The 13,385-nt window shown below is 33.7% G+C and overlaps 1 protein-coding gene across 25 annotated transcripts in view; it reads right to left on the bottom strand.

The window, feature by feature from the left end:
- The window catches only part of ADGRL2 (adhesion G protein-coupled receptor L2), a 684,558-nt gene that overhangs the window by 45,382 nt on the left and 625,791 nt on the right, over window positions 1–13,385 (bottom strand). For all 25 annotated transcript variants that reach the window (XM_050769910.1, XM_050770082.1, XM_050768737.1 and 22 more), the window contains 2 exons: window positions 11,974–12,083; window positions 4,447–5,247 (listed from right to left, as the gene is read on the bottom strand). In XM_050769910.1, coding sequence (XP_050625867.1) covers window positions 4,447–5,247; window positions 11,974–12,083 — 911 coding nt within the window. The remainder of the gene's footprint in view (window positions 1–4,446; window positions 5,248–11,973; window positions 12,084–13,385) is intronic.

Here is a 13,385-nt window from a genome sequence, read left to right as displayed (position 1 = left end):
TTGTTTGTTTGGTTTTTTTTGAGACAGAGTCTTGCTCCAGGCTGGAGTGCAGTGGTGTGATCTCGGCTCACTGCAACCTCCGCCTCGTGGGTTCACGCCATTCTCCCGCCTCAGCCTCCCGAGTAGCTGGGATTACAAGTACTCATCACCATACCCAGCTAATTTTTGTATTTTTCATAGAGACGGGGTTTCACCATATTGGCCAGGATGGTCTCGATCTCCTGACCTCATGATCCGCCTGCCTCGGCCTCCCAAAGTGCTGGGATTACAGGCGTGAGCGACTGTGCCCAGCCACCTTTTTACCTTTTGATCACCAAAATAGATTAAAGGGAATCAACTTATTCTTCAAAGATAAATGAGTAAAATACTGGGATATCATGAAGAGAAACATGATCGTAAAGCTTAAGTGACAAAACTAAATCTTTTAGAGGGACACACAGAATTTCTGGTATTTTGGAAGGTTTAAGTTTAGCAATACTAGAAGAAAAGCAACGTTTTTTTTCTCATGTGAAGGCAAGAAATGCAGATATATTTCTAAAAATTATTATTTATTTCCACAGGTGGAAATGGCCCCAATAGGGCATCTGGTAATGATAAAAGCGTATGTTGACTTAGCATTTATGTGCCAGGTGCTATGCCAATCACCATTCATGGACAATCAGATCATTTTATTATATCCTTACCACAATTCCATGAAGTAGGCATTATAATTATCTTCCTTTTACAGATAAGGAAACTGAACGATGAAGTTAAGTAATTTAAGGTCACTGTCCCATACTCTTAAATGCTATGATCTTACTTTCCTAAAGATTTTCATAGACTCCAGAAAAATATGGCATCCAACAAGTAACCTTGCAGTTATCTGGGAATATTTAACTGACATGGTGTTGTGTGTAAATCTCTAAAAGAATAACAATTTGGAAAGAAAATATAAGACTAGAATAACAAACAATGAGAAGGTCCATAATGAAACACAGCAAAAGGTTCAAAACTCAAGAATATCCTATAAATAATAATAGAAAACACAACTCACAATAGAATTATAACTCTAATCCAAACCCTTTTTATACAGCTCTATTTATCCTGATGTCATATCATGTACTCAGATTAGCTGACTTAGGATTCTACCTACCATTTATCACGTGAGTAGAAACAAAACACTTAAGAAATGATGTTAATAAACATGCTTAGTAAGTACCCATGAAGATTTTAACTAACACATACAGAATGGTTCAATTTACTCTGGTTATGTACTAAGAACTTCTATTTATTACCAGGGTTTTCCTACATGAAAGGGTTTGAAGACAATAGCCATTTATGCCAAGTATAATATTCTCCTCACTGAGGTCCAAGAAGTCACCCTCACCCACTGTTCATGAAATGAACTCTAGAGTGAGTCTGCAGCTTGGTAAAGCAAAAATGAGCACCTATTCAACTTGTCCCTGTTCACTGTCTAAAAACACTGATCATCTTTTACACAGCATTCTTTATCAGTGAAAAGGTATTTCCGGAAGTATGTATTCTATGCTATGTATAAACAAAACTGGCTCTCTTGATAAAAAATTTTTCCTGGTATTACAGAAGTATATCACCTCATTACTTAGTCTAACACAAACGTTGAGGAACTGCCAAAAGCCAAGTAAAAACACATCATTTTCTTTATAATATTTGGGATATCAAATGTGCAGATAGATTAAGTAAATATAAAGCAATCCAGATTAAGAAATGAAAAAGAGTTAAAACAGGACTGGAAAGGGTTTTTTCTAAGGCCATTCCAGAGAGGGAGAAGGTGAAAGAGGAAAACCAGACCTCGTTTAGGGGAGTGGAGCAAATGAATTACGCAGGGATCACATCAAGCTCAAAATTCACCAAAAAAAAAAAAAAAAAAAAATCAGAGCACAAAAATTGTATGTGTGTGCTTTTAGGAATGAAAAGGCTTGGATTTATAAATGGGAAAAAGTATTGAAGCTAATATATTATTAAACAGTCCACAATGAAAAATGGTATGGATAACGAAAAAAAACGAATGGATAATTTTACAGCACAATTTATGCCTTGGCCATATACATGATAGCAAATCCAGTACAGATGACTTGAACTATGAATTTCAGCAAAATAAGTCAATCACTGCTTTATGACAGGCAAAAGACCTCATTTCTCTGATTGCTCTGTTCTATCGGTTTCTTGGATCTTGTTTCTGAAAAGCGGACAGTGGCTTATTGGTTTGACCTAAATTTGTGGGCCAGAACAGTTCTGCAAGACCCCACCTACATGCATATAGGTAGCACACATCTTGAGTGAAAGAGACGGGAGTCTCTAAAAGCATAATATAAATTACAAGGGGAGAGAAAGAGAGAGAGAGAGAGAATGAATATGGGTCAAACAGCAGTGACAGAAATTTAGGTCAGATAATGCTTTCATCAGTAAGGGCTGAATAAGGGGTCAATATGAATTTTCATATTCTGGGACTATTTAAGAATAGCTATTTTGGATGATAAAACATAGTTGTAGGAACATACAGTTGCTACATCTGCCAAAGCTTCTAATTTTTAAGCCTGTTAACTGCTCTTTCCAAAAGTATCTAAACTATCGAAGACTTTTCATCTGAAATGGATCAAATTATTTACTAGAATATACGACACATGGAGGATGATATTACTAACCGTCTTTGTATTCACTGAAGTACTTTGTGGCAAGTAGATGTGTAATGTTTTTATTTGTTGAACTGAATTATACTCAACTTTATTCACAGTTCTTCGAGTTGTTGCCTGATTATGAATTTGCAATTTGTAAAATATTTTTTTCTTTCTTTTTTTTCTGAGGATGACAAAAAATTTACTGCTACCCAAGACAAATCTAACAACTATGAGACTAATACAGGCTACAAAAAGGTTAACATGAGGATCAATATAATTTTAGCCAATGCCAATGTAAGTTTGCCTTTTGACAAACCTATAGGATAAAAAAGCAGTACTGTAGTAGCAGCTTTTGGAAAAACAATTGAAATAGACGAAACAAACCAAACTGCTGCCTCATGAGCAAACATATGTATACATTTTTAAATAAATGATTCCAAGATACTATCAAATAAAACTATCAATGCCCTAAAAGAAGATTTCATTGTTATAAATTTAACAATGAACATTACTGCTATAACTATAAGCCAAAAAATACAAACATAACCTGATTTAGGGAAAAAGGGACTGTACACTAAGTCAATGGATCATTATTGTTATTATATGAACAAAACTCACATATTTTGGTATCCTACAATGACTTAAATTAGAAATTCCATGACAAAAAGCTGTGACTTCTGCTTTTGAGGTCCTGACCGTATGACAATATTTAAAACTGATTAACAGCATATCTTAAAATATGTAGGGGTGTTTGTTATGAACATATTTAATTTTGTGTACTTGCATTGCTTTAGTAGAAGAAAAAAGATATTAGTGTCTGCCCCACCCTATTGAAGACATTAATTTAATCACTCCAAAGAACTTTCTAGTTCCTAAAATTTTGAAATAATGCAATAATTTCAAGATTAACTCAGTAAATTAGGATATTAATTCAGGTCTTAAACACACACTGTTCAAATAAAAGACTTATAAACAGTGCAAGTTCTATAATAATACATTAACAAGTTATTCTTTCATCATGAGTATGAGATAATCTTGTTTTAATAAAATATTCATTTATCATCAAAAATTATTTCCCACAAAATTGAACTCACTTAATAAACCAAAGTATATTTCCAAAAATTGAGCATTACTTTCTAAAGTAATGATCCTGCATAAAGAGAATATAAATCACACAATCTAGCATATCTGTCATCGTAAGTCATCACTTGGGATCATTTAAAGCTTAGTTCATGTGATTGTTAAAGTCACAGAAATATTGACTTAAAACTGTCACTAATTTATCAGAAAATAAAAACATGTAATTTTACACGATAATCTAGAAAAATATTGGATGGCTCCCTCTTCTACTCAGAGAACATACACCAAAACTTCAGAACGCATATACCTGGCATTGTACATCAAGCCCAGCCATTCTCCTGGGACTTCCTAACGCACGTTTCCTTTAACCATTGGCGCCAAGAAGTTAAAAGGTCTGCACATAGATTGTAATCAATTCAGCAGTCAAGTAGGGGAAAACAACCAAACAAAAAAAGATTGCTAACAGATTTCTGGTTGGTATAATATTTTTAGCAATGAAAACTAAACTGATCAATAATGCCACAATTTCTTGAAGCCAACATTAAAATGAAGAAATTGAGAAAAAGAAAACGAACCATAATAAGGCTAAAATGTACCACAACAATGTCCTTTGTGCTTTAACTATGAAAAGGTGAAGAAAATAGGAAAAAGAAATTAAGAAGTCTTTTTTTTAAAAAAAAAAAATGCTATTCACAAAATGACATAAGCATTAGCAAGTAAACATTCTTACCTTGGGCAGGATCAGGCGGACCAAACTCCAAAGAATACCGTAAAATGAAGTTATTGTTCCACACGTAAAGTTGGTTATCTCTTGGATTGTAATCCACTGCAGCAATATACTGATACTGGTTGGGGAAGGGAACATCTACATATTCTCCTCGGTTTAATCGAGTATTATAAATGTAATCAATTGCGTTCTTGCCTGTTTCACTTTCATTGTCTTGATAAACTGACCTAACCACATAGAGGACTCCACATATCATAAAAGCATTTGATGCGGCACGTTTGTCGTATACAGTCTCCCACGTTGCTTCGAATCGAAGAGTGTATGGATTCAGCTGGCTAATAACTATCATTCCATTGTTCTGTTCAGTGGCATAAATGACCCACAAGCCATTTTCATCAACTGCTAGGTCGATATCAGTCTTTCCTCCCCACCTGTATGGGGAGGTATCATGGTAGTTGGCATAGTTAATTATGGCCTCGCCACTTTTAATTCTAGTCCTCAAGTCAAATTTCACAATATTCCTCGTTCTTTCTTTGTTAAAGAAGACAGCACCATCATATACCACAAATCCAGTACCATCTACTCGATTTGGAAGTTTATACGTTGTTGTTTGGCGACTATTTTGGAAATCTTCTAAAGAAGCATATTCTATTAAAGTATCGGTACGATAGGGAGTCCAGGGCATGAAATAAATTTTATCTGCAGCCTGAAGAGGGTCCTTGCACCAAGCACCTGCCTTTTGTTCAGCTTCATATATACATGGTGAGTCCACAATTGCTTTCAAGGTCCCAGGACACACAAAAACTAACAGTTACAGAGAAAAGACAAAAATTAAACCAAGTTAAAAAATTACACAGGTAAACACGTTTCAGTGGTCACAAATCAAAAGGGAAAAATTCATATTATTAGCATTCAATTTTACCAAAATTTATACTTAATACAAATACTACCCTTATTTTCTAAAGTTAGCATAATAAGTGCATCAGGGTACAAAGTAACTGGAGTTTATGTTTATTTTCACTAGCAAAAGCCTAAGTTTAAGATCATTTGTAAGTGGTCTGACAATTTAATTTTTTGCTATGTTTTCATTTTATAATCTGTTAACCTATGTTTTAAAAGTCTGAGCTTGTGCACAACAGTATATATTTTATTTTATTCCAAACATTATACCCTTCAACCTCCTACTTCACCTATGAGCCCCCAAAAGCAAAACTATGAAATAAGGCAAATAAAACAGAAAATCCAATGTGAAGACTTATTTAGAACTTTTACATAAGTTAGACTGAAAACAAAGGTGCTTCAATTTGAGGAACATAAATATTCGGAAAATGCAATTAGGAGCACAGAAAAGTAAATACAAGAAAAGCAGTGATGAAACAATCAGGAGACCCTGTAACCATGGCATGCTATGGAGAGGGTTCTGGAAGCCAGGCAAGATGACACTTTAATTATAAGAAAATATCCAAGGGTGTCAGAAAAAGAGATAAAGGGTAAAAAAGAAACAGAGAAAGGGCAGCTCCCCCTCGCCGACTTCAAAATTTTTACCCCATCACCAGATTTAGCAGTCATACAATTTCATTGTAAACAGTTGACTTCCTTATGAGGTGGCATTTATGAGATCCTGCTGATTATTTTAATACAGGAGTGTTGTGGGGAGAGGGGAGGGAGGAGGTTAACATCCAGAAGGCACATAACAGGGAGCTGGGGTTCAGACTGTATACATTATTTACCTTTTTGCTCCACTTCTATTTTAAGCATCGGAAGAAAAATAAAAAAGGTGCAAGGAAAAAAGAAAAAAGATTAAAATAAATTGACTATTAGTCTAAGACTGAATTCGTAACAGATGCTAAATACAGGAAGAATAAGAGCTGTACTACTTTGGATAAAGAGAAACACACAACAGGAAAACCTAGCAGGAGAAAGATTCTAAAGTTACATAAAAGAACATAGATCAATCATTTTAGGAGATTAAGGAGGCAATACAAATATGTTGGCATGTTGTTTCACTTAGTGTACCTGAATAAATAATGAAACTCTTCACTAATGCATGGTATACATACTCTTGCCTTTCCAAAGTCACTCAGCATTCTTACCAAGTTTTACTTTCTATATGTATGATATAGACATAAATGCATGCATAGTTACATCATCCCCATTTATTTTATGTGAACTCAATTATTAAACTAATTTTAGATAAGCATAACAATAGAAAAATACATTTATAAAAATCACAACTTAATTTTGGAGTTTAGATCAAATTTAATTCTGATGTGGTTACATGTTTTTCATAGATATTTACTAAGAAGAAATATATAATTATGCATCTCAGTATGTTTCAATTGTTTTTCTATTATTTTCTATTCCTAGATAAATTTTAACCATTAAAAAAGCCTCCTCTTTAGGAATATATAAATATCGCCCCATCACCAGTAGAGATTTTGAAGAGTAGGGTAAGGTAATACCTTTCTTCCCCACTAAGAACTAGTATATTTACTTAGGTTTACACATATATTTTATTATAAAGTTCTGATTAAATTTTCTATATTATATATCTCAAACTTGTAATACTAAGTCTATAAAAAAAGCAAGCAAAATACATACAAGGGAAAAGCAAGCACAGTAGGCAAGGAGAAAAAGGAAGAAAGAATTATGGTTAGATTATTATGACAATTCTACCATCATAAATTTACACAGAAAGCAAGCTAGCATGCAACAACAACCATACTGAGCATTCAAAACAAATACCTTGACTCCACAGACCTTATAAAAAGTAAATGCTTTCATAAAACAAACCTGATTAGTAGAGTTATATGAGAAAAAAACAAAACAAAACTACAGTTTCAAGAAATGGATTATGCAGTTAGGAAGGGGGCTATGTAAGATCCTTGTTGGTAAACAGTATTCTAATACTTACAAACCATAAAATACTTTACATTGTATATAGGTCTGAAGTATGTTGCCTGAAATTCATAAAATGTTGAGACATCATGGTGTCTGTTTCTCCCTTTTCTGTTGCTAAAATGCATTAGGATGTGCTAATATTGCATTTCCAAAATGTACTCAGACAGAGTAGTGTACATTTTATTAAGATCTTAGTTTGATTCATTATAAAAAATTACAATAATTCATTAAGACTAAATGTTGACCTTCTGAAACACCTACAGTAAAAAAACATCACACGGACATTTTTGCCATAGGAATGGCATACAACAACTTTCCACATTAAGCTACAACTTTCCCCAATCAACTTGGTCTATGTAACCACTTTCAGGAAACATACTTGCTCTGTAATGTGTAATTCTGACTACATCTGAAAAACAAGAAATTCAACATTACTGTCTTGAAAACAACACTTTTGTATAAACCACTAGTCCTAAAATTACTCCTCAGCGAAGAGCAATATTATACCTGCTTAGAATCAATAATGGAAGGGCGTGGTGAGAAAATGAGGATAAGAGAAATCATTAGCATTGTGACTACTCAAACTACATTTATATACAGCTGTACACTTTTTTCCCCTAAGGAAAGGATAATTTTACTGAAATAAATTAAATGTAAAGGATGGAAATAATACATTTTAAAATGTTTATTTTAAAAAGAACTTAAAACAAGTTCAATAAAAGATGTAGAAAGTATATTTTGTTTTCCATTCATTGAAAATGGCTAAATTAGGCCAGGTGCGGTGGCTCAAGCCTGTAATCCCAGCACTTTGGGAGGCCGAGACGGGTGGATCACGAGGTCAGGAGATCGAGACCATCCTGGCTAACACGGTGAAACCCCATCTCTGCTAAAAAGTACAAAAAACTAGCCGGGCGAGGTGGTGGGCGCCTGTAGTCCCAGCTACTTGGGAGGCTGAGGCAGGAGAATGGCATGAACCCAGGGGGCAGAGCTTGCAGTGAGCTGAGATCCGGCCACTGCACTCCAGCATGGGTGACAGAGCGAGACTCCGTCTCAAAAAAAAAAAGAAAAAGAAAAAAAGAAAATGGCTAAATTTTACTATTTGATAAACTAAAATTACAATGTAGTTAGTGAACAGAATATCAAAGTCTTTATTTACATGAGATTTGATATCACATATTAAAGGAAAATAAATATAAATTATATATTGTATATGTGTTATAATTCTGTTGAAAAGTAAGTAACACTCAAAAGTAAAGATTAAAAATATTATAAACCTTTGATGATTAATGAATCATACAAGGAATATATGGCTCTTTACAACAAAAAACATTATTATTTTTATGAAAATGCCAGACATCTGTCAAAGCAGCCAAAATTCATCAGTAGAAGAGTACAAAAATACAATAAAATTAATATAATCAGCATTCTCTATCACATGCCAAAAATATACCACAACTTGTCTTAAGAGACTGCATGAATTAACAATACACTTACTTTTCTACAGACCAAACATACAAGTATATGAACCACCAACATGAGTGGAGGACTACATGGATATGCAAGACAAGAAATTAACCCACACTAACTACACAGCCGACATATTCTGTATGTGAAGTGACACACGATTTCACTGAATAATCTTACATGTTTATTCATTAATAATAATTTAATCAATAAGAATGGCTATTTTTCATATTAAATAAAACTTGTGGTTAATATTACAGTATTTTTACAATGATACTTTGAAATAAGAGGTACAAAAATGAAAACCAAATCCTGCCTGTAGGATGCAAAATTCTGATCTGATTACTCTCCTTTATCCTCCAAGATCTTTATGACTTCTTTCAAATATAAATATACGCAATTCCTAATAGTCTGGCAATAATGGATACCCCGTATACATACACTTTTGACATGGATATTAACTGGACAAGTACAAGCATCACATATAATGCATGTGCCGTTCATAAACATACTAAAGTAACAGCATTTCTAATGTTCTCTGTTGAGCAAATTTCTTTTAAAAATTTCAGAAGTCATGAAAATTTTCTGAAATTGTTTTATAATAGGACTTAATTGGAATATATAAGATCCTGGAGGATTTACTGTGAATAGAAACCAGTATAAAGCCAAGTGGTAAAAAATACATAATAAATGTTATCTGATGGTGACAATTTTATCAACTAAGTAACGTGTAAAAGAGGTATGCAAATATTATAAAATATAAAAACACTACTAAATCAAGGAGAAAGTGAAAGTTAAAGGCTCACAATAAAAGAAAGTATAAGGGCCGGGCGCGGTGGCTCAAGCCTGTAATCCCAGCACTTTGGGAGGCCAAGACGGGTGGATCACGAGGTCAGGAGATCGAGACCATCCTGGCTAACACGGTGAAACCTCGTCTCAACTAAAAAATACAAAAAAACTAGCCCGACGAGGTGGCGGGCGCCTGTAGTCCCAGCTACTCGGGAGGCTGAGGCAGGAGAATGGCGTAAACCCAGGAGGCGGAGCTTGCAGTGAGCTGAGATCCCGCCACTGCACTCCAGCCTGGGTGACAGAGCCAGACTCCATCTCAAAAAAAAAAAAAAAGAAAGTATAAGGAATGAATACAATGGACAGAGGCACAAAGAAACAAAAGTTGAAGAAAATGAGAAAGAGAGGTAAGACACTGTCCTACATATGATTAGAATAACTTAAGACTCTTTGCATTATATTTTAATATTAGTTGAAACCGTGCAATTTATAGAGTGTCACTACTGTAGAGTATATAGGAATTATAATTACTTTTATTCTTTAGCAAGGATTAAAATAAAAAAAACCATAGACTTATTTTTGCCTCGTGCAAACATCTAGAAAGGTAACAGCAAATTAATTACTGATTTTTTAAAATTAAAAGACAGAATCTAAAAGAAAAATACTTCTCTGAGTATAGCTATTTGCAAGTTTAGTGCACAATGTACAATACTTCTGGAGAACTGAAAAAGTAAAATTTTGCAAGTTAGATGTTCCAGAAGATATCCACATTTTCCTTTCTTAAACAGCACAAGAAATAACTTATGAATCTGAAAATAATATTTGCTTAACACTGTTCTTGGTCTATAGACTAGGTTACAGGAACTGGCTCCAGAAAGACAATTCTTGGCAGCTCTGACTGATTCCACTGTTTGGGAATGGATGCTGTATTTCTTCTCTAATTTGAGGACAGAAATCATGCTAAATTCAAGTGAAAGTGACTTTATGGAACAAAATTTTGGTTAGGTCAAAAGAATACAATGTTCCTCTAGTGGCACAGGAGAATGATTACGTAAGCCACCAACACTACACAGGAGAAATGATATAAAGATCAGTGTACTCAGTAGGCTTCCAATCCTACAAATGGTATAGAAAATACTGAAAACATAAAAAGCATCCATTTCACAGTAACACAGGAACACAGAGCAGGGATGAAAAGATAATCTGTGTTTGGCCTTTAACTGATAACACAAAAAGCCAATTTGTCAAAACTGTGTCAGAGAAAAGATGGAGAGTGCCTTCACAGCATGTGTCAGAATGTGTTACTACCATACCGGACATAGCAGATCTATCAGAATTTGGCCCTTTGGTTTTAGAAATATTGATAGCTTGAACATATACATCTGTCAGAATTAATGACCTAGCTTTTGAGGTTCTGTAAAGAGCAATTTCATTATTTGGCAAATCCTTTTTTATTAAAGGAGGAAAGTGTACAAAAACTGTCTCAAATCAGCAAAATTGCTGATAAACATAATTCAAATGCCTATGAACTAACGACTAAATGACATCTCTATCTTTCCTATAATTTAAAAAGCAAAGAAGACAACAATACTATCAAACTAGCTTATGAAAATCAGGTAATATTCAAACTTTAAGTTGCCTAAAATGCTAAGATTTTTAAAATTGAAATTACAGAATACAATTTTGAAGTACGAATTCTGAGATTAGAAGGAAAACTACACAAAATTTGACTACTGGCCGAAGCCTACCTACAAACTTTTCAATTGAATTTTAAATATCTGTCTGTAGGATCTTAACAATGATGCTAAAAAATTAAAAATAGAAACATGTGCAAGGTTATGTTATATCTAACTATTTTATTAAGCATTAAGATTTCATCACTGAATCCCGTAAAGAAATGCTCCCTTAAAGACAACAGAACAAAAAGTAAAGCACTTGCCTCAGTTACTGCAATGGTAGCTTTTACTCGGCACTAAAGTTACTACAACAGCAGGTAGCCATTCAAGTAGCTCACGATTAAAACCGAAGTCAATTCCTTCTTTAGAAAACTGTGAGCCAAACCAATTTGTCAGCAACTGGTATTGGGCAAAAGTACAGATTTCTATCAGCCGTATTGAATAGCTAATTCAAGTTTGTTTTCTGGAAAAACACTAGCCTTAAAAGCCAAACACTTAAGAACACAGACAGACACTTGGCCAGCATCACACTATGGCTTCCTTCCACACTTCATGAAGCTAATTGGAGGCCCAAGTCTGTTAGTGCTCTGCATGCATAATGGTTGTGTAGGCCATAAACATATGCTTCTTTCACATGTGTAGTCTTTCAGCATCAACGAGTAATGCTGGGGAAAGTGTAAAACAATATAAACTGCATACTTACTGTAAGGGACACACTCATACTGGACTTCAAGGTATTTGTATGTTCCAGGACATGGATCAGGAAACACATCTGACCCAGTAACTACTATACACTGTGTTCGATTGTTGCACCTGAAAGACAGAATGTATCAAACTTGTGTAACATAATTTATTTGATTATTTTTACTTAAATATAACATAGAAGTTTTTCGCATTTTCTTCAAGTAACTAGAAACATGAAACAAAAATTCAAGTAATGTTAAGTTACTCTACATTATTAAATACTTTATAAGAGTTTTGTTTTCTTTATGTTGTAATACAGTGGTATGGGTCACACTAACTTTCAACTAGAAGTAAAAAAAAAAAAATGGCCAAGTTTCCTATTATTCTGTTACACATTTTAATTTTAATTTTTGACGTATTCAACATGAATTGAACAACAACAAGAATAACAACAACAACAAATATCTTACCAGGATATTAGACATCATACTTAAGAGTTAAAATTACAATTTTTAAAAATGGTCCTATAAGTACACAGAAATGTATGAGTCAAAACCTGAATTTCTCAGCAGGAAGTTTTTGACAACACAAAACAAATAAGGAGCCAGGATTTTAATTGTATCCTCGAAATCCAGTTGGTTGTGAAGTTCTTTATTGTACATACTTTCTGGAATACCAGAAACTAAGCTAGTAGTGTTCACCTCATATGCTATGGTCCACATAAATGATAAAGTGCATTTAAAGGATTTAGAAAAATGCTTTGGCACGTATGTAATGTCTAAGCATTATTGTTACTCTTTCTACTCACAGATCAATGTGCCTATATAATTAATGAGATGACTATGTACCTTGGTTCAACACCGGTACTTCCTAAAATATAACATTAGAAAGAATGTTGTACTAACATGATGCCTAGAATGTTCTAATTATTGTTATAAGGAATTATTTTCTTATTTTTGCATTGTCATTAATTCACCAAGAACATTAGAAATAGGTTAGAATTTCAGATAAAATGATATGTAAGTTCTATGAATTTGTCCAAAAGTTCTTTTTATAACCTTTGTAAAGGCAAGAACTATTTCTTTTATAATTTGATTTGATTATAGCCTAATGAGTGAAATGTTTTCAGGGTTTTTATTGTATTTTCTGATAGCACATACATTAAGAAGGCAAAGCAAGCAGAACAAGAACATTATAACAACATTTATTTAACAGTTGGAATACCACATATTCTACAATGCATAAAATAACTGAACTATAAAATAGCACTATAAAGAATTTTGAAAAAGCATCCCAGTTTCTAGCACAACTAACTAAGGGCAGTAGAAGGTGAATCATGTTAAAGATGGGTAGGAACAGTCGTATACTTTGGTGCCCTTTCAACTCAAAACTAGACTTTTTCTTTGAACAGCAGCAAAGCCTGAAAACTTC

The sequence above is a fragment of the Macaca thibetana genome, chromosome 1 (assembly GCF_024542745.1).
Source record: "Macaca thibetana thibetana isolate TM-01 chromosome 1, ASM2454274v1, whole genome shotgun sequence".
NCBI classification, from domain to species: Eukaryota; Metazoa; Chordata; class Mammalia; order Primates; family Cercopithecidae; genus Macaca; species Macaca thibetana.
This window is presented reverse-complemented; position numbering and strand designations above follow the sequence as displayed.